General features: G+C 41.2%; 1 protein-coding gene and 1 pseudogene across 1 annotated transcript; both read right to left on the bottom strand.

The window, feature by feature from the left end:
* Nucleotides 1-281: 281 nt before the first annotated feature.
* Nucleotides 282-16,202, bottom strand: LOC121754884 (annotated as a pseudogene).
* A 4,913-nt stretch (nucleotides 16,203-21,115) lies between these two features.
* Nucleotides 21,116-23,031, bottom strand: LOC121754123. Its single transcript, XM_042149469.1, has 3 exons — nucleotides 22,427-23,031; nucleotides 21,839-22,024; nucleotides 21,116-21,755 (listed from the first exon to the last, which is right to left on the bottom strand). The coding sequence occupies exons 1-3, from the start codon at nucleotides 22,913-22,915 to the stop codon at nucleotides 21,474-21,476; spliced, it is 957 nt and encodes a 318-aa protein (XP_042005403.1). The 5' UTR covers nucleotides 22,916-23,031; the 3' UTR covers nucleotides 21,116-21,473.
* Between the last annotated feature and the right edge of the window lie 2,663 nt (nucleotides 23,032-25,694).

Here is a 25,694-nt window from a genome sequence, read left to right as displayed (position 1 = left end):
TTTTTATGACATCAGGAGTATTAGTATTTGTACATTAATAAGGTGAATAACAATTTAAAGTACAAAAATATAATTAAATGTGTATAAAGCAATGCAAACAACAGTAAACATGAATTAAACGAGAGTGATGCTCACAAATTGTATCGATTTCTATTATTACTATTTGAATATACTTGTTTAATTGGTACAAATTGAAAAGATTGAGATTGAATTGTTGATTTGACTTACTTGGACTAAAGACTAAGGGATATTCATATCAAGATAGTAATATGGCATGGTGATGAAAGGCTAGAACCAAGTCTATTAAGATAATGAAAAAGTCAGCATTAGATTCATATAATTTCATTACATATAAACCTCCATGCCTATGTACTTGGAGGACTGACACAATGGAACACACTCAACTTGCTTTCACACTCTTTACACAAACATACATGTTTACAAGGTAACAAAAGCATGCACACTTCCTTCACTCTACACACCTTACACCTCATCAACTCCTTCCTGTCCTTGCGGAGGAGGAGGAAGTCGACCGGGCCACCATTGCAGCACGACGCCGTGTCTTCAACCTCGCCCTACACCCTTCTTTACTGTCCCTGCTTTGCGCATAAGCCTGCTCTAGGTTGTGCTTGAGGGCGTTGATCATGTTCTCGCTGTAATTTGCCTGTTGCTGCCAAGCGTTTGCCTCCAGAGCGAGTTGTTCCATCCGCAGTTCAAGCTCCACGTTCTTTTTGTTGATATCTTCCACCTTGGCCTCTTTCTCCCTGAACTTTTGCAGAGCCTTCTCTTCAACATATGACATGGTCTGGAGTTGGGTTGCTTGGAATTTTTCTAGAATAGCTTGTCGCAGACGTTCACCCTGTCAAGAGATAATCAAACCATTGCCAAATGAGACGGAATTCATTGTAATCACAATAGAAGTAAAAGAGCGTTAAGGAAAACTACACATCTCGCTGGCACAAAATTAGACCCAAGTTGCTTAATTGTACTCCCTCCGTCCCCAAAGAGTATGAACTATTTCCTTTTTCGACCGTCCCTAAGAGCATCCACAATGGCGCCTAGCGCACCGCCTAGCCGAGCCCCGGTGCTAGGCGGTGCGCTCGGCGAACCATTGCAACCGCCTAGCGGTTTTCCGAAAAAAAAATCGCCTAGCGCTCGGCGCCATTGCAGGGTCCGGATCGCCGAGCGCATCGCCCAACGATTTTTTTTAATTAATTTTTGAAACACTATATATATACGCGTTTTGCACGTCATTTTCATTCGCACCACTTATTTTAACGAGTTTTCTCTCTATCTTAATTTCTGTACAAGAGCAACAACGCGAAATGGAGAACAACAACGAAGGTAATCCAGTGATGAGCGGGTCTCAAACTCCCTCGGTACCCGTGCGAGGTGGATGGGGTCCGATGCCAGGGTACTACAACATGTACCCATGGCAGGGGATGATACCCGAGATGGCAGCGGGGGGGAATATGCCCGGGATGGCAGCTGGGGGGAGTATGCCGGCGTGGCAGGGGGTACCGGGGATGCAACCCGGTATGCAGATGATGCCGGGGTGGGTGCCCGAGATGCAGATGATGCCCAGGGGAGGGGGGGACGGCGATGCAGCCCCCGACAGGAGGGGTACCGGCGACGCAGGGGACGCCGGGGGAGGAAAACGTCTATCGCCCCAGTTTTGATTTTTCGACTGCTTCTTCGCACACATCGACCCCAAGGGAGGCGCAGTTCACGCAATTTGAGACTTTTTCCTTAGAGGAGTTGGGGTTTGATATTCTCGGAGTTCCGAATACTCCCGTTCAAACAGGGGGAGCAGTGCGGGGTCGTCGCGCCCCAAAGAAGAAGGGCAAAGGGAAGAGGGTCGGCGAGTCGTCGCAGCCGGGTGAGGACGACTGCTCGGTACGGAGGAGGTGGACGGATGCGGAGAACGTCGCGCTTTCCAAGGCGTGGGTGAGTGTTTGCGATGATCCCCTCACTTCGAACAATCAGAGGATCGTCAACTTGTGGGCTAAAATAGCAGCAGCCTACGAGACATTTTGCCCGGAGGGGAGGCCACGCACCGGGGAGGATTGCCGGAAGGCGTGGGACCGAATCAGGGCTGCGGTCTCCCGATTTTCGGGCTTGTACACCAACGCCCTCCGCATGCAGAGCAGTGGCCAAACGGAGGATGACTGCAGTAGGATAGCGGAGAAAGCCTTCTCCCAGGCCGGGATATAAGGATTTCACCTACTGGAACTGCTTTATGGTGCTGAACGAATCCGAGAAGTTTCGAGCAGGTGTCGACGCTGGCTGGCCGAAGAAGCAACGACTGAACTACACCGGTGATTACAGCGGCAGCAGCGGTGGTTCCCACGATCTCCTCGAGACCGCCCAGGTGATCCCCACCCCTCGTTCGTTCGCTCGCCGATCTCGCCCGGTTGGGCAAAAGCGGGCGCAATGGGAGGCGAGGGGGGTCGCCGGGGGTTCCCAGGAGGTCCAGTCGGCATCCCCCCTTAGCCAGTCCACAGAGGATCTCAAATTCTTCGCGCGTCAACAAACTCGGGCTCAGATGGTCAAGACGTTAGCCGAATGGCGAGCGGCGACGGACCCCGAGGAAAAGAGTTTTCTTCACGCATTGCTCGTGAACATGCGTGATGATTTGGGTGGAGGCGGCGGCGACGGCGACGACGGAGGCGACGGAGATGAGGAGTGAAACTTTTTTTTAATTAATGTACTTTTTTGATTTTATTGTACTTTTTTTTAATTAATGTACTTTTTAAAATTTTAATAGTATTATTAAATTTTCCCGTATCTGTGTCGTAAATTTAATTCCGTATGTTGTGTGATTGTTAATTATTTGTTTTATATAATTTTGAGTGATGTGACTGGGCTATGGCTGGGCTATTTGCTTGTCTTGATGATGTGGCAGAAGGATTTTTAGGGCTGATGATGTGGCCGGAGGAGTTTGTGGCTAGGCTATGGCTGGGCTATTCCTATTGTGGATGCTCTAAAGAGTATGAACTTTCTAGTTTTAAAAAACTCAAACTACATACTAACCCTATACATCATTTTATTTACAACTTATATCATTATCATTAACACTTATACCATTATAATAATGTGGATCCCACTCTCCACTAACATTATTTCCACTACCCTTTCTCCCCCTCTCTCTTACTTTTCCCCTTATTTATTAAAACCCGTGCCGAACCCAAAGTTCATATTCTTTGGGGACGGAGAGAGTATGTAATTTAAAGTTCAACAAACAATTAGTGTTGAGTAAATCAGTAGCAAAATAGCTGCACTTTTGCCTCAAATCTAAGTCGTAATGCAATTAAGTGTTAAGAAAACTAGTATAGCAAGGATGGGAAGATCCTAAACCTAGAAAGTGAATTTTCTTCTAACATGCTACACATGAATTTATCTATTGTAATCTGTGATGCTACACAATTCTTTCTTCTTGGTTGGAGATGAGGTTTGTAACTTTCAAGTCTGATTGTAGCACTCCGGAAAATTGTGACTTTTTTTTTATTATTTTTATTTGATGGCTTATTTTATTTTAATTAATGTGGATGTTGAATGAGAATTTCTTTTGTGGAAATTGAGTTTTTATGTGTTTGAGTTAATTATGTGAAATTAGTTGTTGTGAGTTATGTGAGTTAATGTGATTAAACTTCCAATGTGTGAATTAACTTAAATGAGATAATGCATAATCATTCTAGCCATTTTATTTGAAATTTTCAGCCCTCCTATTTATTGGAAATAATACTTTCTTTCTTGGATTTAATTAATTGCTCTGGGATATTTATCCAAATTAAATCCAAACCAAATTATTCCTATGCTATTCTAAATGATTTTCGACCCCTTGGCCATCCCTTGAGATTTTCGAAATCTCCTATTAATTAGGAGAATGAATTATTTTTGTAGATTTAATTGGTATTTTGTTTATCTCTTTCCTTGAATTAAAATCCAATTAAATCTTATCATATCTTGCCAAATCTCTCCATATCCTATTTAATTAGGATTTGACTCTTTCCTTCTTTGAGACCTCATTATTTTCTCCCCTTATGCCTATTAATGACTTGTGGGATTAATTTATTTGTTACCTATTTTGTGGGAGTCTTTTCCTACAAGAAATTACCAAATTTAAATCCTATTCCTATTTGATTTGAGGATTTAAGTATTTTTCCTTGATTTTTCCCATTATACACGCCCCTTTTTATTTCCCCACTTGGAGTTGCTTAAATTATTTTGTTACCTTATTTATGAGATACTCAATATCTTTTTACCTATTTTGTGAGTATCTTTCTCTCCAAGTAAATACCAAATAAATATCTATGCTAATTAAATAGCAATTTTTGAAAATTACTCCCCCACATACTGCACGCCTATTTTCCTTTTAATGGTGGGATTTATTCATTGACCTCTATTTTATTCTTCCACAATTTTAATTACTTTATTGTGGGATTTATCCTAGACTATAAATTAAAAGAACCCTAACTCTAGCCCTCATATTTTTGCCTCCCTCTTCTCTCCATACCACACGTCTCTCTATTCCTCTCCTTCTCCACCAATCCTTCACCAATTCTTTGTTCTTGCATCATTGTGGAGTTGGAAATTCAAGATTCATCGAAGAATCGCATCATTCGTCATTCCTACCGATTGTTTTTCAAGAGAAAGGTATACTTTGATTATCTTTCTCCTTCTTACCATTGAATCCATGTTTCTTGATCCCCTCATGCATATAGTGAGTGTGGAAATCGTAGATCTTAAAATTAATCGGTTGGGAAGGATGTTTGCATGAGAAAATATGTGTATGTGCGTGTATGTATGTGTGTGTGTGAGTTTGTGGATGATTCATTGGTGAATGCTATGTGTAAATAGGAGAACATGGTTGTGATATCGTTTTTGAATCATGAATATGTGTTGGAAGCATGAATATGTATGTGTGGATGAATGATAGACAAACCCTAGTTTGTAAATGTTGAGCATGAAAACTGTGGTGTTCGGACAGTAGGTCCCGACGAGCGTTTGGCCAACCAAACGATCTTATTTTGGCACGAATTTTTAATTGAGTGAAATTTTAAGTGTCTTCTGTGTTGTGTCAAAATTTCAACCTATTTTGACGAAAGATGAATTTTTAACGAATTTTGCAATTGAACTGCGCAGTCCTGTCAGAATTTGTATTCTCGTCCAGTGAGTTTCGTTTTTGTTTTTGACCGACCTAAAGATGTAATTTTGGTGTGGATTTTTAACTGGATGAACCTTGATGTGTCTACTGTGTGGTGACCAAATTTTAGCTTCAAATGATATCGGATGGATTTTTAATGATTTTTACAAAACGACTGCGATGTTCTGCCAGATTCATGTCTTGATTGAAATTGTCTTGTTGGCAAGTTTTGAATGAAATACATGATACATGTGTGAGTAAGAACTTATCCTATGATGTGATTATGCGTTGCACGTTGATGTATGCCAAAGGGTTCGTATCGTTTATGATGGTGAACGTTGGGATGGGCAATATGAGAAAATGATGAAAGGAACGATAGGGCATGCATGAGTAATGTGTTGATAGAAAATTGATTGTGTTGTATTATGTGGTTATGATGTTGATAAGGGTTGTTGTGCGTACGTGGGTACGAAGAGCAAGGATTTCAATAAAGTTGTGAACCGTGTTTGTAAGCAATCGAGGTGGGCTTTCTTTACTAACTCTTTTACGTTTCAAAAGTATGATATGGTGTTATAAGGGTGGTTTAAAGTGTTATGTCAGGCCATAATTGTTTTGATGTTGAGATTATTGTCTGATGCCTAGTTCGTTTGAGCTTGCTCCGTTAGGCTATAGGGCTATGTGTGAAACGAATTCGGGTCTTAGTAGGGCCGCAAACCCTACCAGGCTGTGTACACAGGTGGGATCGGGAGCCATCCTTGCTAGTCGGCCGGTCTCGTGGGCGAATAGTGTGGCCACACTTTCGTCGCTCTATGATAAGAGGATGTGATTGATTGATTGTGGAGAAAGTGGGGAGATTGTTTTGACTGGCCAGTCTATGGAAATGTTTTGTGATACTCGATGATATTCTTTTCTAAAATGCTAAAACTCGAGTTCACTATGGTATGGATGACATAACTTTTATCAAATATTTTGGCGTGTGTCCACTGAGTATGTCAAGTGCTCAGCCCTGCATATGTTTTCTTTATGCGCAGGTTGAACGGTGATGTTGCGGCGGATGTTGAGTCGAGCCTTAAGAAATTCCGGATGCGTCGTGTCTTCATACATAGGCGTCTCTCTATGACTCTCTAGACACCTTTATTCCGCTGCCTTGTTTCGAATCGTTCTTGATAAAGTCTTTCGTTTTGCTCTACACTACTTTATGACATTAATTACCTTGAGATATTAACCCGCCGCCTAATTGTTTAATCGATTAAAACTTTTCTTTTGAAGCTTTGTTTAAGATGTTGTCTTTCATTGTTTTCCCCTTCTTTTTCCCCGCTCCTTAGTCCCTTCCCCAGTCACGATTTCCCCGTCTTTACTATCCTTAGTAAGGGCGGTCGTGACACTGATATTCCTAGGATTTGCAGAAAATGAACCTTGCAGATTAAGAGAGATGGATAAAAAGGGCATCGAGATGTTTGCTCCATCAAGAGGATTATAATCAAACGCCATGTCCATTTTCAAAGTTTTGAATATTTTCATGACATTCACTAACTTAATAAGAGTTTCTTACAATACCAAGCAACATAACAGAATAATAGCAATACACAGCCAAGATCAATGCAGAAAAATACAATGGACCCGGCATTATGTTTAAACAATGATTTTGCATAATGTCATAACCGAATTTACAGAATCACACCAGTAATACATGTTCATGCACCAAAAGTGTAAACATGTATATCACTTTGAAAGGATCCGATTGCCTTGAAACACAAACAAAACACAAGCCCAAACGGCTGTGATTATTCAAAAGATTCAAGTTTTCATTAAAATCAGAAAAAAGAATGCCTTTGAGAACATGTTTATTCGACAACACAAGACTTAAACGTAACTCAATTGATACAAAACCAATATATGACCTCTTCATATCACTAAAAAGACTAACAATTTACAAAATTGAAGCATAAATCATCCACATCAGCAATATATATTTATCATAGACAAGCAGAAATATCAATACAGCACAATACACAGTCAAATCAACCAAACATTGAACACTTAAAATGAGGGGGAAATCATTCAAGAAATCACAATTCGCACCTGAACTTTAATGTATCTATCAATCTCAGCATCCTGCCTCTGCAACTCGCGATCGAGAGCATCTCCGACCAGCCCGAGCAAGGCCGAGTCACCTGAAGATGCCAATCGTGGATTGTCCAACGAGAGGCCCAGCCCGGTTGACACTGAGCGGGCCTGCAGCAAATCCACGGATGATATCTGACAATTGTTGTTGCTGTTGCTTTTATTCTCCAGAAAAACTTGTTCAATCGGCCGCTTTTTCTTCGCCTCAAGCCTTAAATTCCACTGAGATTCAAGCTCGTTCTCCTCGTGAGGCAGGCCTGGAGCCAAGCCCGCAACTTGAACTGAAAAATCAAAGAAGAAATTAGGGAAACTGAGGTGAAATCGCATTGAAAGAGAAGTAATCGGAGAGAGATTAGGGCAAATACAAGGAGGAATGTAAGGGGGTGATGATCAAGAAGATTGGGGGTGTTGAAGTAGGGCACCGCCGTGCGTCGCCAGTTCCACCGCCGGCTTCACGCCTCCTGCAGACCTCGTCCAACCGCCCGCCGCCTACTGCTCTCTCTTCTTCTCTCTCATGTCATCGCTGTCACTAAACCGGCCCTTAAATTACTGTTCGCGGGCCCCACTGTACTTTTTTACTCCATCCCTTAACTGAGGGACGGAACCTGCAACCCTCTATCCCGTAACCGTCTCTTAAATTACTATTCATTCCATTTCATTTTTTATTTTTATTTCCAACCAAATTCAATTAAAAAACACACACTTCATTAAAAAAATTACAACATAAAATAAAAATACAACTTAAAATTCAAAAAAATAAAAAAAAGACATAATTAAAATCCTAAAAAAATAAAATGTCATAATTTAAAATACAATTTTATAGAAAATAAAAAAAACTACTCCGCCGGCGAATCATCCCCCGAAGGCGGTGGAGGTGCACTGAAGCCGTGAGGAGGCGGAATGCCAAGTTGTGCTGCCATAAACGTAATTCTGTTAAGTCAGGCTTGGTATTGGCCGGGCGTCATGCGGGAAGTGTCCGCCATTGTGGCGGTCATGTACATGGCCATAAGGGAGTTGGGGGGTCCCCCCGAGCCCGAACCCGCCTGGCTTGATTCGGCTCGGCCCCTCCTCCCTCTAGCCGCCTTCGCTGCATTTCTCCCTTGCGGCCGACGGCGCCCACTGGAGGAACCCCCGGCATCGTCTGCCGGGGTCTCAACCTCCTGCGAGGCAAACTCTTGTGGCCCGCTGCCCGAACCGCCCTTACCAGACGAGTATTGGCCACTCGCCGTGTGCTTCGTGCGCTTCGAGGTCGAGCTCGTGCTGGACCGCACACCGCCGGCCCACCTTTCCTCGTCCTTGACGACCTCACAAACATCGACATATTTGAATTGTTTGTCGGTGTCATCGAAGTAGACCCGCAAAGCCGACCTCAGAATGTCGGCTCCCGTGGCTCCGCTTTGGTAATGAGCCGCTTCATTCTTGTGGATGGCGTAGAATCGTTTGACCACTCTGTCGACTCGGTCAAAGTGAGCGCGGAGCATCTTATATGTGCGGCAGCGGGTCTTTTTCGGCTTAATCACGTGGTAGGCCTCGATGACCTTTTCCCAGAAGCACTTCCGGGGTTGTTGATTCCCGATGATGGGATCGTACGAGAAGCTGATCCATGTGTTGTACACCACCAGCGTTTCTTTGGGGCCGTACGGATGCCGGCCTAGATCCTCCTCCTCGTCTGCATCGGCCTCCGCCCCCGCCTCGGCCTTCTTCCAGAGTGGGTTGAACCGGATAATCCTCCCAAATCTGGGATAATCCCTGCGAATACCGCGGGGCGGAGGGACGTGCGTATGCATCAACATCAAAATTGGGTGGTTGGTACCCCCAGCGTCGACGAACCGGAACCACCCAATGTGTTGTACATGCCCCCAGTCACCGAACGCTTTGAGATCCCACCCGCCGGAGCCGCCACCGCCGGAGTTTCCGTCGCCGGACATTTTGTGATGAGATGTTAGATGGAAATTGGAGAGGAATTGGAGATGATAATATTATCGTTTCACATTTATTATTATTATTTTTATTTTTATTTAATTCGATTTTTTAATAAAAATGAATTATTGCGTCAGTGTGACGATGCCCATTCGCGGGACGGCGAGTGGGCGTCACGCATGGCCTGGGAGCGCGCCACGTCGCCTCGGCGCGTGGCGAGCCGTCTCGCGTTTCGTCACGGCGGAACGGGACGGGTGACGGGCTGGGGACGAGACGGGGTGCGGCAATGCATCACGCCGCCGTCCCGTCCCTGAGTGACGGGATACTGGCCACCCGCGTGACGCGTTGCGGGTGGCCTCAACTCGGAGCCGCCACGACCACGCCCGCCTCGCCGCTCCACCGCTTCTTCCGCCGTGTCCCGCTGCTCCACCGCCGTGCCTCACAGTTCACTCGCTAGCTTTACGCCGTCTGCTTCACGCTGCCGGATCGGATCGTCACCGCCCAGCTGCCGTGAGATGCTGATTTGTGGAGTTTTCAATATTACGCATGGAAGGACAATGTGGTTAGTCAATCCAACATAAGATTGTCCTTAATAAGAGATTGTATCACTACATCGCACATTCGGAATAACTAAATTACCATAATAGGAGTATATAAATTATTTAAATTTGTCAATCAATTACTACTCTATTTATATGATCTATATAGACAAATACACTATGTTAGACTACATATCCGAGATTTGAACCAAAAAACTATAATCATACTAAGAAATTGCAACGAAAATTAAATTAAATGCATAAATAATGGATGAAACTAGAAAATTGCAGGAGTATGACCGGTCTCACATAAATGCTAGTATAAATTTTTGTGAGAAGACTATGAGCTAGACACCATAATTAATATTGTAACTATTTTATAAAAATTAATTCTACTTACCTAAAAGGTCTATGAAATTTATTGATCACAACTCACAAGGTACACAACAACCTCCATTAACAACGTTAAGGATAAATCCAGAACGTAAAAGAAAACCATTATACTAAGATTTTATTTTAATATTTTAGTTTCTTAAGATCTCGAAATTTTAAAGTGTTATAGATCTACAAAAATAAAATTCAAAGTTCTTACATCAGAAATAACTAATAAGGCCCAATAAGAACGCAACTAATCCAACCGTTTGATAGTTTTATTTTGCGATAATTGAATTTAGACTCAAATTAAATTTTTTGGCATTTAGTTTAAGTTAAATCCAATCTCTAAAGCTTCATGAAACATCTCAACTTTAGATTAAGTTAGATATGGATGAATTTTAGACGAGATTAGAACTACTCATACATATAGACATGCGTTCAATATTAAAACTGAATTTACAGAATAATTTTTGAGTCTAGTTACAAATTTTGTCAATTTCATTGTCACAATCTGAAAAACAACTTTCCAACAGCAATTTATTATGGAAAACTGAGATTGAAAATATTAATAGCCAACCTATTTTCATCATGACATTGTCTCCGCTGCAAATGCAGCGGAATGACGAACGAAACCATAGAATTTGCGGTGGAGGTGGAGCAAAGGCGAGCGTAGATCTCTGTAATACATTTCCTACGGCGCACTGTCGGCGAGATCCTACTACACTCACAACCAGCGGCGGATGGAGGTGGGGTCGAGTGGGGTCGGCCGACCCCACCGCCATCCCTGGTGAACTGCCGGAATACTCCTCCCAACGGCCCCCGACCCCACGGCGTTCGGAACTCTGCCCCATGATTCATCTTCAAGCTGCGCGTAGCTTTTGCACCTTGTTATTTTCTCTACTGCTAAATCTTTTATGTGTGGGTTCATTTATTTTAATTAAAACATGCAGGGAATACTTTCTTCATAAATAATTTATCTCTATTATAATGGTTAATACTTTCTTTACAAATTACAACTAAGATTGCTCGGTATCTAAATTAATTTTAATTCAAATTAAGGGTTTGAGGGGTAGAGCATAGGCTGTGCAAAAAAAAAATTCGGTGCATTATATTATAGGAGTATAGTTTATTGAACATCTTGTAGTCATGTTTTATTAATTAATTTACTTTATTATCGTAGTAACCGATAAATTTTAACCTAATTTTAATAGATATTCCCTCCGTCCGATAAAAATATGAATATTTGGAATAAAACATAAATTAATGTACAATTGTTAAAATAAGAGAGAAATGGAAAGAAAAAGTAATTATAGTATTGTTAGTGAAGAATGTGGCTAATCTACTAGAAAAGGAAGTTACCAAATACTATAAAAGGAGATAATTTTATGTGACATTCCAAAATGAAAATGTATTTATTTTTATGGGACGGATGGAGTAATATCTATCTTTTACTTTTAATTATTGATTTTAGTTACCTTCTATTTTAGATTAATAGATACTCCATTCGTCCCACAATAAAAGTCATATTTTGTCATTTCGGTCCGTCCTATAATAAGAGTCACATTTCACTTTTATCATAAATGTTAAATAGGTCTCACATTCCACTAACTCACTTCACTCACATTTTATTATAAAAATCAATATAAAAAAGTGGGCCTCATGTTCCACTCACTTTTCCTACCCACTATTCTTTGCATTTCTTAAAACGCATGTCTACATCAAATGTGACTCATATTATGGGACGGATAGAGTATTCATTTTTGAAAAAATCTCGAGTTTCCATCAACTCTTCTAATGCTAATGGCGAACAAAAACAACAGCAACTAGAAGATATTTTCGCAACTAATTTTGACAGTTTCATAATATCGTAGAAGTACATATAAAATAGAGATATTTCATTTATAATGTATCTTTATAAGTATATACTCCCTCCGTCCCATGCTACTCGCACTTTTCATTTTAGGCCGTAAATTTGGGATTGATTTTTTGTGTAATTAAAAAAGAATTTTAGGTGTAATGAGACATCACTTAATAAAAGAGCTCTTAACTTAAACTAACATATTAATTAAATGCATTAATTCTAACTTAAATTATAAATAGTGTAAGGACTTTGTGACGAGCCGAAAAGCAAACGTGCGAGTAGCACGGGACGGAGGAAGTATATATTAGTATATTTTATTATTTCTTTCGACCCCACGGAATTTTATTCCTGGATCCGCCATTGCTCACAACTGCTTCAGAGATCCTACACCACAGCCTGCTCCGCCATCACCAGACTCCACTACTGTTAAGGATGAACTCCTTAACCTAGGATCAATTCCTCCGTGAAGTCGTGGGAGCGTTTGCCCGACGATAAAACACGACAAGAACTAGGGTTTGGTTGAAGAAGAAAGTAAATTGCGTAAAAATATTTTATGCCGTAATGAGTGAAATAAAATACAATCATATTTATATCTAGGACCCTAGGGTTGATTCGACCTACGATCCGGGAAAGAATCAACAAAGAAAACCCGGAAAAGAGTTTATATTCCGCTCGAGGCTAAAATAATTGAAATAACAATAATAATTCCCAAAAAGCTAATGTATAAAATGTTGAGAAAACTGGGTAATTTTCTCTCAAATAGTGAAATGAACCGATTCAGTAATTTCAGAGTTAACCAAATGAGGTCTACTCGATAAAACTACTTCTCCAAATAAATTCTTTGGAAAGACTGGCGGGGACACTGTCCCTCTTAAATACCAGATTGCTAACAGAATTTATCAGTCGATCTATTTATCACAATATAAAAACACCCAAAAGAACCGTACAAAACACTACTACCAAACCCGCAAATAATATTGAATACAATATCCCAACAGAAAATAAACCCAGAAATAAATGCGGAACAAAATAAATAATAAAGAAAGAACACACCTGAAACTTTGATAACGGAGTTCGGCCAAATTGCCTACGTCTCCGAGCACCCTCTGCAGAGCCCGCTTATATATAGACGGAGAAGAGAATACAATATTTGGGGATACATTACAAATGAGGGGGGAGTTCCTTTTATAGGCAACTTACCCCCCCAAGTTTCATCTCCCCACCGATGTGGGATTTACACATTTTGACAAAAGTCAAAGTTTGTAGGCAACAAACTTCAACAAATCTCCACCTTGGCAAAATTTCAAATCCCACCTAACACAAATCTTCACCATCCAAACAGACGACTCGCGGTGCTTTCATATTGGCGCAGTCAAGCGCCAGCTCCAAATCGCAGAATATTAACCAAGTCCAAACAATGTTTGAACTTGGCTCTCATCACCACCTTAGTTAACATATCTGCAGGATTCTCCGAAGTTGGAACCTTTCTGATGACAATTTCCTCTTCTTCGGGAATTTCCCGCACAAAATGATAGCGAACATCAATGTGCTTCGTCCTTGCATGAAAGACCCGATTCTTTGCTAAATGAATAGCACTCTGGCTGTCAGAATATACTTCAAGTTGTTTCTGACCAACACCCAATTCTTTCAGCAACCCATGAAGCCAAATCGCCTCCTTCACGGCTTCAGTAATGGCCATGTACTCTGCCTCTGTCGTAGACAAAGCTACCGTTGACTGCAAGGTAGACTTCCAACTAACTGGCGCACTCGCTAAAGTGAACAAATACCCAGTAGTAGATCTTCGCTTATCCAAATCACCAGCATAGTCGGAATCACAATATCCAACTGCAAAATGACCAAGTGATTTATTCTGCTCAAACAACAAACCAATATCTACAGTATCTTTGATATACCGCAGAATCCATTTCACAGCTTGCCAATGACCTTTTCCTAGATCATGCATGTATCTGCTCACAATACCAACGGCCTGTGAAATGTCTGGTCTTGTATACACCATTGCATACATCAACCTTTCAACTGCGTTAGCGTAGGGAACTTTCGCCATATATTCTCGTTCATCTTCCGTTTTTGGAGATAACTGAGAACTAAGTTTCAAATGTGGAGCAAGTGGGGTACTTACAGATTTGGAAACATCATTCACACCAAAACGCTGTAGTACTTTGGTCAAATACTACTTCTGTGTCAGCCAAAGCTTGCCTCCCTTTCTATCCCTTGTAATCTCCATACCGAGAATCTTCTTGGCTTCCCCCAAATCCTTCATCTCGAACTCTTTACTCAACTGAGCCTTCAATCTGTCAATTTCAACTTGGCTCTTTGATGCTATCAGCATATCATCAACGTATAAGAGTAGGCAGATGTAGGAACCGTCTTGAAGTCTGCGCAAATACACACAATGGTCGTATTTGCTTCTTGTGTACATCTGATCCTTCATAAGTTTGTCAAACCGTTTGTACCACTGTCTTGAAGACTGCTTCAATCCATACAACGATTTGTTCAACTTGCAAACCCAATTTTCTTTACCAGCAATCTTGAATCCCTCCGGTTGGGTCATATAGATTTCCTCCTTCAGATCACCGTGTAAAAACGCGGTCTTCACATCAAGTTGAGCTAGCTCCAAATTCAACTGCGCTACCAAAGCCAACAAAATTCTAATTGAGGAATGTTTAACAACAGGAGAAAATACCTCATTGTAATCAATTCCCTCCTTCTGGGCGTAGCCTTTAGCTACCAATCTTGCTTTGTAGCGAACATCATCTTTGTCAGGAAATCCCTCTTTCTTTGCAAAAACCCATTTACATCCAATTGCGTTCCTGCCTTTCGGCAATGGCATCAGCTTCCACGTCTTGTTCTTCTGAAGAGATTGCATCTCTTCTTCCAAAGCACCTTTCCAACCATCGTTTTCTGAACTTTCAATAGCTTTCGAAAAGATAAATGGAACATCATCAACAACTGGAAGCGCATATGCTACCATATCCGCAAATCGAGCAGGTTTCTTATTTTCGCTCCTCGTTCGCCTGACTGCAATTGGCTCTGATTGCTGCGAAGGTTCTTGGGGTGGAACCTCTTCATCATCTGACTCTTCTTCTTCCGTAGGAGAGTCATTTGTGGTGTTCGTAGTTGGGATCACAACTGCTTCTTCGAACTCCACCTGCTTCAGTGTATACTCCACCTGCTGAGAAGTATCACTACTATTTGGATTTACCTTATTCAACATGGAAGATTCATCAAAGGTAACATCCCTACTTACAATCATCTTCTTAGACTCCAAACACCATAACCGATATCCTTTAACACCAGCACTGAAACCCATAAACAAAGCCTTCTTTGCACGTGGATCCAATTTTGACTCAGTCACATGATAATATGCAATAGAACCAAAAATACGCAGAGAATCATAATCAGTTGCAGGTTTACCGGACCATACCTCTAAAGGAGTCTTGCCATCAATGGCAGAACATGGCAAACGATTGACAATGTGTTGAGCGTATGTGATGGCCTCAGCCCAAAATTTCATGTCTAGCCCAGCATTAGACAGCATACAACGAACTTTCTCCGCTAGTGTTCGATTCATACGCTCTGACACTCCATTCTGCTGTGGTGTATTTCTCACTGTGAAGTGCCGAACTATGCCACACTCCTGACATACATCTTGGAAATGATCACTCTTGTATTCTCCACCGTTGTCAGATCGGAGAACCTTGATCTTCCTCCCCATCTGATTTTCAACTTGAGCTTTCCATTTCAGAAAAATCCCAAGGACTTTATTTTTGCTCTTCATAGTGTACACCCAAACTCTCCTGGAAAAATCATCAACAAAGGTGACAAAATAGTGTCTACCTCCAAGTGACGGAGTCTTGGCAGGTCCCCACACATCTGAGTGCACGTAATCCAGAATTCCCTTCGTATTATGGATTGTAGTGCCAAATTTCACTCTTCGTTGTTTTCCCAAAACACAATGCTCGCAAAACTCTAATTTGCAAGACTTCTTACCTTTCAATAATCCTTGCTTGGCGAGAATTTGCAATGATCTCTCACCAACATGTCCCAATCGCAAATGCCAAAGCTTCGTCACCTCTGCATCCTTCTTGTTACTCGAAGTTGCAGTTGCTACTGTCCCAACAAGTGTACTACCTTGATAGTAATACAAATTGTTCTTCCTCAAGCCTTTCAACATCACCAATGCTCCTGAAGTTGCTTTAAGAATTCCATCTCGCATCATCACAACTAGGCATTTAGATTCTAAGGCCCCCAATGAGATGAGATTCTTCTTCAACTGGGGCACGTACCGCACATCCTTCAAAATTCTAGTGGATCCATCCTGATTCTGTAGCTTGATTGAGCCTATCCCGGCTGTCTTACATGGACTGTCATTCCCCATGTACACAAGTCCGCCATTGAGTTCTTCGAAATCAAAGAACCACTCCCTGATGGGACACATATGATAGGTGCAACCTGAATCCAATATCCACTCGTCTGGATGCGATGTTGAAGGTGAAACCGTCAAAGAACAATCTGACTCCGCATCATTTTTGCATTCAGCAACATTTGCATCTTGCGAAGCCTTTTCTTTCTTCTTCAACTTTGGGCAGTTTTTCTTCCAATGTCCTTTCTCATAACAGAAAGCACACTCATCTTTGGCAACTCGTCTTTTCGATTTGGACCTTCCTCTTCTCTCCTTTGATCGGTCTTGTTGACGACCTCTTGCCACTAATGCTTCATCTGTAACTGCTTTGCCTTTCATTTTATCTGCCTTTCGCAATTCATGACTATACAAGGCAGAACATACAGTATCTAAAGACACATTCTCTTTACCGTGGAGTAATGTGGTCTCCAAATGTTCAAATTCATCAGGTAGAGACTACAACAACATCAATGTCAGATCCTCATCCTCAAATTTCACATCTAAATTTAGCAAGTCTGCTACTAATTGGTTAAACAAAGTAATGTGTTCATTCATAGTGGTACCTGGTTGGTATTCAAATCGGAACAACCTTTTCTTCATAAGGAGCTTATTCTGACCACTCTTCTTCTGAAATTTGTCCTCCAGTGTCTTCCACAATCTATGAGCAGAAGTCTCATTCTTGACAGCATACTTCTGCTCCCTGGACAGACACGACCGAATTGTTCCACAAGCTAACCGATTTATGGTACTCCAATCTTTATCATCTATATCTTCTGGTTTCTTTTCTTCAATGGCAATGTCAAGACCCTGCTGGAAAAGAGAGTCTAGAACCTCCCACTGCCACATACCAAAATGGCCAGTACCGTCAAATATCTCCACCGTCAATTTCATATTTGACATTGGAAACCTCGACCACGATGACGAAGAACTAGCCTTGTTTTCTTGATCATTACCCGCCATTACAGACTCAAAATAAAGTATTCAATATTAAAACAAATAGAACCAAGGACGGACCTTGGCTCTGATACCACTTGTTGAGAAAACCGGGTAATTTTCTCTCAAATAGTGAAATGAACCGATTCAGTAATTTCAGAGTTAACCCAATGGGGTCTACTCGATAAAACTACTTCTCCAAATAAATTCTTTGGAAAGACTGGCGGGGACACTGTCCCTCTTAAATACCAGATTCCTAACAGAATTTATCAGTCGGTGTATTTATCACAATATAAAAACACCCAAAAGAACCGTACAAAACACTACTACCAAACCCGCAAATAATATTGAATACAATATCCCAACAGAAAATAAACCCAGAAATAAATGCAGAACAAAATAAATAATAAAGAAAGAACACACCCGAAACTTTGATAACGGAGTTCGGCCAAAATGCCTACGTCTCCGAGCACCCTCTGCAGAGCCCGCTTATATATAGACGGAGAAGAGAATACAATATTTGGGGATACATTACAAATGAGGGGGGAGTTCCTTTTATAGGCAACTTACCCCCCAAGTTTCATCTCCCCACCGATGTGGGATTTACACATTTTGACAAAAGTCAAAGTTTGTAGGCAACAAACTTCAACATAAAAATATACATAAACATACTAAAATAAATGCTACCCTGATCACTTCAGTGCTTGGCGAAATCAGCGAAGTGATCTGGTTGGCGCCTCTGACTGCGTGATCGGTCCTTCGCGATGGTTCTCTCCGGCTCCTGGCAGCTTCTGTCTCTCGTATCAGAGTCACTCTCTTCCACCAGCAAATCCGGAAACTTCCAACGCACCATATCAATCGGCTCCCAACTCGGATGTTCACCACCATCGTCACTCCACTCCAGTAACACCTCGTCGATGGCAGCCCCCTCGCTCCAAACTGTTCGGCGATCCAACACCTTACACGGACGCACAATTGGGCGACCATGTGCAAACGCAGGCGGCAAAGCCTCGGCGCATGGCTCCTGACCCTCCTCCATGTCTCTCCTGGACAGAGCATTTGCGACTTTGTTAGAGGCTCCCGTTCGTACTCAATCCAAAACTTATAACCCATCAATTTCCGAGCGTAAAATTGTTGATCCGGTGTTTGTATAATTTGCTGCAGCAACTCCTTCAAGCTAGTCACTCCTAATCACAAACTCTCGACCAAGCAAATACTGACGCCATTTTTGCACTGCCTCCACAATTGCATATAGTTTCTTGTGGTATATGGAGGAAATACGTCTCCTCGGGCCGAGCTTCTTGCTGAAAAAGGCCAAGGGGTGGCCATCTTGAAGTAACACAACTCCGATTCCAAAATCCGAAGCATCCGTCTCCAAGTAAAAAGTCCATGTGAATTCCGACAAGCAGAGAACCTTTCGTGTGAAATCCTTTCGTGGTTCTTTTTCAGGGCCACGAAACTGGTTGCCGCTGCAGGCGACCACAAGAAGGCGTCCTTTTTCAAGAGTTCTGTTATGGGAGCTGCAATAGACGCATAATGCTCCACAAATCTCCCATAGTATCCTGTCAGACCCAAAAACCCCGGAGTTACCGTACCAAGGTGGGAACCGGCCACGCCAACATCGCCTCAATCTTGGAAGGGTCAGCCTTGAGCTGTCCGTCTGCAATTAAGTGACCAAGGTACTCGACCGTGGAGCAAGCAAAAGTGCACTTAGATAATTTAACAAAGAAGTGATTTCTTGTTAGGATCGATAGTACCTCGTTCAAATGACGAACATGGGACGGCAGAGTGGGACTGTAAATGAGGATGTCGTCGAAGAATACGATCACAAACTGACGCAAGAAAGGCCGGAATAGAGCATTCATGGCCACTTGAAATGTAGAAGGCGCGTTCGTCAGACTGAACGGCATGACCAAGAACTCAAAGTGGCCGTCATGGGTCCGAAAAGCCGTTATATAGACATCATCCTCGAACATCCGAATCTGGTGATACCCGGAGCGCAAGTCCAACTTTGTGAAGAACCGTGCCGTCCCTAGTTCATCAAACAACTCATCTGTGGTGGGGATCGAAAAGTGATCTAGCACCGTTGCTGCATTCAATGCTCGGTAGTCAATGCAAAAGCGAAACGACTCGTCTTTCTTTCGAATCAACAAAACCGGCGACGAGAACGGGCTATGACTGGGTCGTATGATACCCGTATCGAGCATCTCCTTTACCTGCCATTCGATTTCTGTCTTTTGAAAATAAGGATACCTGTAGGGGCGCACGTTGATCGGCTTCAAGTCTGGATTTAAATGGATTCTATGGCCAAACTGGCGCTTAGGAGGCATACCCGACGGCACCCCAAACACTTTTACATGCGACTCCAACACCGCTAATATCTCGTCCGGCAGGTCCTTTGGAAAGGATACCGCCGCTGCTGTCTCGGGTTATGTGCCACGCTGCGGTAATTGAACAAGCTCAAACATCTCCGCATCGCCCTACAGAGATAGTATAGAGGCGAACCGGAGCAACGACACCGCCTGAGCAAGGGGGGCACCAATTTTAGTCGAATATGCTCCCCATTCCGCACAACTCCAACGTGCCTGCGTCGAAGTCATTACTCACCCGACGGAGGGATTTCAACCACACTATCCCCAAAATCACATCCGGACCATGCACCGAAAGAATATGTAAGTCCACCAAAAACACATGGTTCTGAACAACGATCCTTGTTTGCTTGCTTACCCAGGAACACAACAGCGATTCACCATTACCCACATACACCCGGAAGGGTCGCACCTTCTGCAGAGGAAGTGCCAATTTTTCAGCTACACGAAGATGTAAAAAATCATGTGAACTTCCCGTGTCCACCAGGATGCGAACTTCAACCGCCTCTATCTCACCAATCAACTCAATGTCCTCCTCTTTCTACCTGCCTTCACATATATATAAATAAACATACTAAAATAAATGCTACGCTCTTCACTTTAGTGCTTGGCGAAATCAGCGAAGTGATCTGGTTGGCTCCTCTGACGGCGCGATCGGTCCTTTGCGATGTTTCTCTCCAGCTCCTGGCAGCTTCTGTCTCTCGTATCAAAGTCGCTCTCTTCCACCGGCTGCTCCGGAGTCGTCTCCTTCAGGCGAGCCGACGGATGTTCCGTAACAACTACTATATAGTATCTTCAATTTTTCCGATCAATTTTCCAAACACTGCTCTGCTTCTCATTTTTCTACATCTCACTGTTGGTTTACATTTACACATTTTTTTAATTGAAATTGGAATGAATGTCGAGGATGTATTCAGACCATAATAATTGGAAAAAATAGACTCTCTTTTTATTGTTGCATGCAGTATATCGAGATAGATCTTGAAATCAAGCAAATTTTGGAGAACGTTTTGCTTTCTGCTTGCTTGCTGTTGAAGAATATCATGGCCTTGTTAATTCGAATCTACGGAGTAATTGACAAATTCTAGTAAGTGGATACAAAGAGTTAAATTAAATTCTAGTAAGTGGATATAAAGAGTTAAATTAGTGGATGTTAGCAATGTGCCTTGTACTGTTGTACAAATCCAAAATCTAGTGTCTCAATTTTTTTTTTAATCATACTTACTTTTTTAAAGAAATAGTTTATAATATAATAATGGATCATGATTAACAATTAATTCAAAACTTCAATTTAAAAAATCAATACACCCTACTTGCAAACTTAATTGCTGTAATGATTATAAGTATTTCTTAATTGGATATAATCATATAATATATGTGGAGTAGTAGTTAATAAGTACTTCAACTAAAGCATAAAAATTGAAATTAAGAATAAATAAAAACATATATTCAAAATGGAAACTAGTGGGTAAAGTAAGACACATAAGTATATATAATACTACGACTACTACTTACTAGCACTACTAAAGAGTTCATACACTTCCATAACCCCAACTGAAGAATTCATCCAAACCCAATATACCAAAAATAAATTAAATTAATAAGTCACACAAGGCCTAGATAAAATATAAACAGACACATGAAGAACTTCAAGAGTTCTTATTCAGCTTAGCTCATGTATTCATAAATACTAGCTGCTAAGCTCACACAAATTGTGCTATGAAATTACCTCAATCAATCCTCAGTAGATATGAACAATGTAATAATTTCATCTCATCTCCCATTAATTGTAAGTGCAGTTCTTGAGGGAGATGGGCACGTTGAGCTTCTTGGTGTCATAAACGATAGAGCATTCGATCTTCTTGTAGAACTTCGGCTTCACCAGTTTGCCAAGAACATAAGCCCTCGACCGGACTGTGAACTCCAGTTTCAGCGGCACAGGGAGCATGGTGATCCCCGTGGGGGTGCTCAAGCTCGCACCACTTCCGTACAACGGGATCTTGTCGCCTATTACAGTCACAGCCATGTTCCTCTGGCTGGTACGCGATTGATAGAACTTCTTCACCTGTAACCCAATGCCACAAACCAAAATGATCATTCGATGGCACTCGTCGTTTGTCAGATAGCTTTGACAGAGTGGAGACTTACGGTGCCCGAGCCAATGGTGAGCTGCGAGTAGGTGAGAGCGACCGGGGTTGAGGTGACGTGAACTCCGAAAAATGTAGCTGTGTTGCGGTAGGTTAGTTTCACGGTCGAGTTCATGGAGATCATGTCTGTCGATACCCCCGTGGAATCGGAGCCAGCTTGAACCATGAATCTCTCAAATGTAATGCTCTGTTTAATATCAGTAAAATACTAAAATGTTCAACAACATCAAAATTGTGCATCATCAATAAAAAAACAATTCAAATTCTATCAAATCACCTCCAAAATCACAAACCCTTCGCCAATTGATTCATACAAATCAAAATTCAACACGATTTCATCAAAATAAGTAACCAAACTCTAATCACAGAGCTAACGAGCCTTGTTTTTGAGCTCCACAACATCATCACCATCATCAACTCAACGCAATTCAAATTTTCAATGAAATCACAATGCCACATAAATTGATTCATATGAATCACAATCCAACATAAATAAGTCCAGCAAATCCTAATCACAGAGCTAGCAAGCTTTGACTCTCAATCAACCACAAAAAAAAACAGTAAAAGCGTGGTCAAAGGAGAAACTGACCTTCATCGTGATCTTAGGCTTCTGCGGCTTGCTAGCTCCCCACAAAATCAAGGCGAAAAACGAAAACAACACAATAAATCCGACAACAAAAGCAAGGAAATAGCATCTACGCGGCAGGCCTTTCCGCGATTCCTCATCTTCCAGCAATCCTTCCTCTTCAATCACATCGCAGTCCTTCCAATTCGTCTTCCGCGGTCCCCTGCCCCCAGATCCGACGTCGTTTGGCGATACCTTCCTCGATCCCGGCTTCAGCGAGCCGGAGAAGCGGCTGGTTGACGACTCCCTGGAGTGGTGGCCGACGGAGGAGTGCGACCGCGGTGGCGACCCCATGGGGCTCCCCAGCACCGGAGTCGAGTGGAACGACGTTGTCGTCTTCTCCCCGTCGTGCGAATCGCGCGACGGACTCTGCACGTAGTACATCGCCCGCCGGTTGTGGTCCGGCGACGAAGGGGCAAGGCTCGTCACCTCCGAATCCGTCTTCGCGTGCATTGTGTTTCTCAGTGCGTGAAGAGTTTGGTTTGCGGAATTTGGAATTTTAGAGACTTCTGATACTGAAGATTAAGAAAATGACTCAGAGCTGATTCTATGCTACTTCATCCAATTTTCTGAGGATTATTTTAAATTGGCTGACATATTTATTATTAGAGCAACTATAATAAGAATAGCCCAGCCACAAATTGCCACATCATCAGCACTAAAACTCCTCCTATCACATCATCAGGACAAATAACTAGACAATCAATAGCCCAGTCACAATAAACAAAATTATTAAAAATAAATAATTAACAATCACACAAAATACGGAATTAAATTTACGACACGTATACGATAAAATTCAATAATTTCATTTAAATTAAAAAAAGTTCATTAAAAAAATTACATAATTAAAAAACTCCTCTTCCACACACGAATTACGGAATTACAAAATTAAAAATTACAATCACGCAAATACAGAATTAAATTTATGACACAGATACGGGAAAATGCAATAATTTTATTTAAATTAAAAAAAGTAAATTATAAAAAAATTACATAATTAAAAAAAAATCGGCTAGCCGATTCCGGGCCTACAATGGTGGCTAGCAGATCGGCTATCGGCAGCTAGAGCCCGCGAATCGGCTAGAGCTCGCCGATCGGCTAGCCGTTTTGCCGCTCGTCGCCTACAATGGTTCGGCTAGCGACCGGCCAGCGCCGGGATCGGCTAGCGATCATTGGAGATGCTCTTACTAGTCCTTATTATAGGTATTTTATTACGATTATCTATGAATTTCCTGAGCGATTAAGTATGCATGTGTGACAACTTAAAATAGATTTCAGTTGTGTGTACATCTATAAATTTGATCAAATTTGTAATATAGTGTAGAATTTGTTTTGATTAATTAGTTCCGTATATCACCGACACGAAAAATGAAAATAAGTGAGAATCAATGTTGGGTAGAAGAGTTTGGTTTGCGGAATTTGGAATTTTAGAGACTTCTGATACTGAAGATTAAGAAAATGACTCAGAGCTGATTCTATGCTACTTCATCCAATTTTCTGAGGATTATTTTAAATTGGCTGACATATTTATTATTAGAGCAACTATAATAAGAATAGCCCAGCCACAAATTGCCACATCATCAGCACTAAAACTCATCCTATCACATCATCAGGACAAATAACTAGACAATCAATAGCCCAGTCACAATAAACAAAATTATTAAAAATAAATAATTAACAATCACACAAAATACGGAATTAAATTTACGACACGTATACGATAAAATTCAATAATTTCATTTAAATTAAAAAAAGTTCATTAAAAAAATTACATAATTAAAAAACTCCTCTTCCACACACGAATTACGGAATTACAAAATTAAAAATTACAATCACGCAAATACAGAATTAAATTTATGACACAGATACGGGAAAATGCAATAATTTTATTTAAATTAAAAAAAGTAAATTATAAAAAAATTACATAATTAAAAAAAAATCGGCTAGCCGATTCCGGGCCTACAATGGTGGCTAGCAGATCGGCTATCGGCAGCTAGAGCCCGCGAATCGGCTAGAGCTCGCCGATCGGCTAGCCGTTTTGCCGCTCGTCGCCTACAATGGTTCGGCTAGCGACCGGCCAGCGCCGGGATCGGCTAGCGATCATTGGAGATGCTCTTACTAGTCCTTATTATAGGTATTTTATTACGATTATCTATGAATTTCCTGAGCGATTAAGTATGCATGTGTGACAACTTAAAATAGATTTCAGTTGTGTGTACATCTATAAATTTGATCAAATTTGTAATATAGTGTAGAATTTGTTTTGATTAATTAGTTCCGTATATCACCGACACGAAAAATGAAAATAAGTGAGAATCAATGTTGGGTAGAAGAGTTTGGTTTGCGGAATTTGGAATTTTAGAGACTTCTGATACTGAAGATTAAGAAAATGACTCAGAGCTGATTCTATGCTACTTCATCCAATTTTCTGAGGATTATTTTAAATTGGCTGACATATTTATTATTAGAGCAACTATAATAAGAATAGCCCAGCCACAAATTGCCACATCATCAGCACTAAAACTCCTCCTATCACATCATCAGGACAAATAACTAGACAATCAATAGCCCAGTCACAATAAACAAAATTATTAAAAATAAATAATTAACAATCACACAAAATACGGAATTAAATTTACGACACGTATACGATAAAATTCAATAATTTCATTTAAATTAAAAAAAGTTCATTAAAAAAATTACATAATTAAAAAACTCCTCTTCCACACACGAATTACGGAATTACAAAATTAAAAATTACAATCACGCAAATACAGAATTAAATTTATGACACAGATACGGGAAAATGCAATAATTTTATTTAAATTAAAAAAAGTAAATTATAAAAAAATTACATAATTAAAAAAAAATCGGCTAGCCGATTCCGGGCCTACAATGGTGGCTAGCAGATCGGCTATCGGCAGCTAGAGCCCGCGAATCGGCTAGAGCTCGCCGATCGGCTAGCCGTTTTGCCGCTCGTCGCCTACAATGGTTCGGCTAGCGACCGGCCAGCGCCGGGATCGGCTAGCGATCATTGGAGATGCTCTTACTAGTCCTTATTATAGGTATTTTATTACGATTATCTATGAATTTCCTGAGCGATTAAGTATGCATGTGTGACAACTTAAAATAGATTTCAGTTGTGTGTACATCTATAAATTTGATCAAATTTGTAATATAGTGTAGAATTTGTTTTGATTAATTAGTTCCGTATATCACCGACACGAAA

The sequence above is a fragment of the Salvia splendens genome, chromosome 11 (genome assembly GCF_004379255.2).
Source record: "Salvia splendens isolate huo1 chromosome 11, SspV2, whole genome shotgun sequence".
NCBI classification, from domain to species: Eukaryota; Viridiplantae; Streptophyta; class Magnoliopsida; order Lamiales; family Lamiaceae; genus Salvia; species Salvia splendens.
Note: the sequence above shows the minus strand (reverse complement) of the source record. Positions and strands in the feature narration are given on the sequence as shown.

What these genes read in the sequence shown, in the direction of transcription:
- LOC121754123 (XM_042149469.1), bottom strand. Translation starts at nt 22,915, where the DNA reads ATGCACGCGAAGACGGATTCGGAGGTGACGAGCCTTGCCCCTTCGTCG. An exon ending in AGCCTAAGATCACGATGAAG is followed by an intron (nt 22,025 to 22,426) that starts GTCAGTTTCTCC and finishes GATATTAAACAG; the next exon opens with AGCATTACATTTGAGAGATT. An exon ending in TCACCATTGGCTCGGGCACC is followed by an intron (nt 21,756 to 21,838) that starts GTAAGTCTCCAC and finishes ATTGGGTTACAG; the next exon opens with GTGAAGAAGTTCTATCAATC.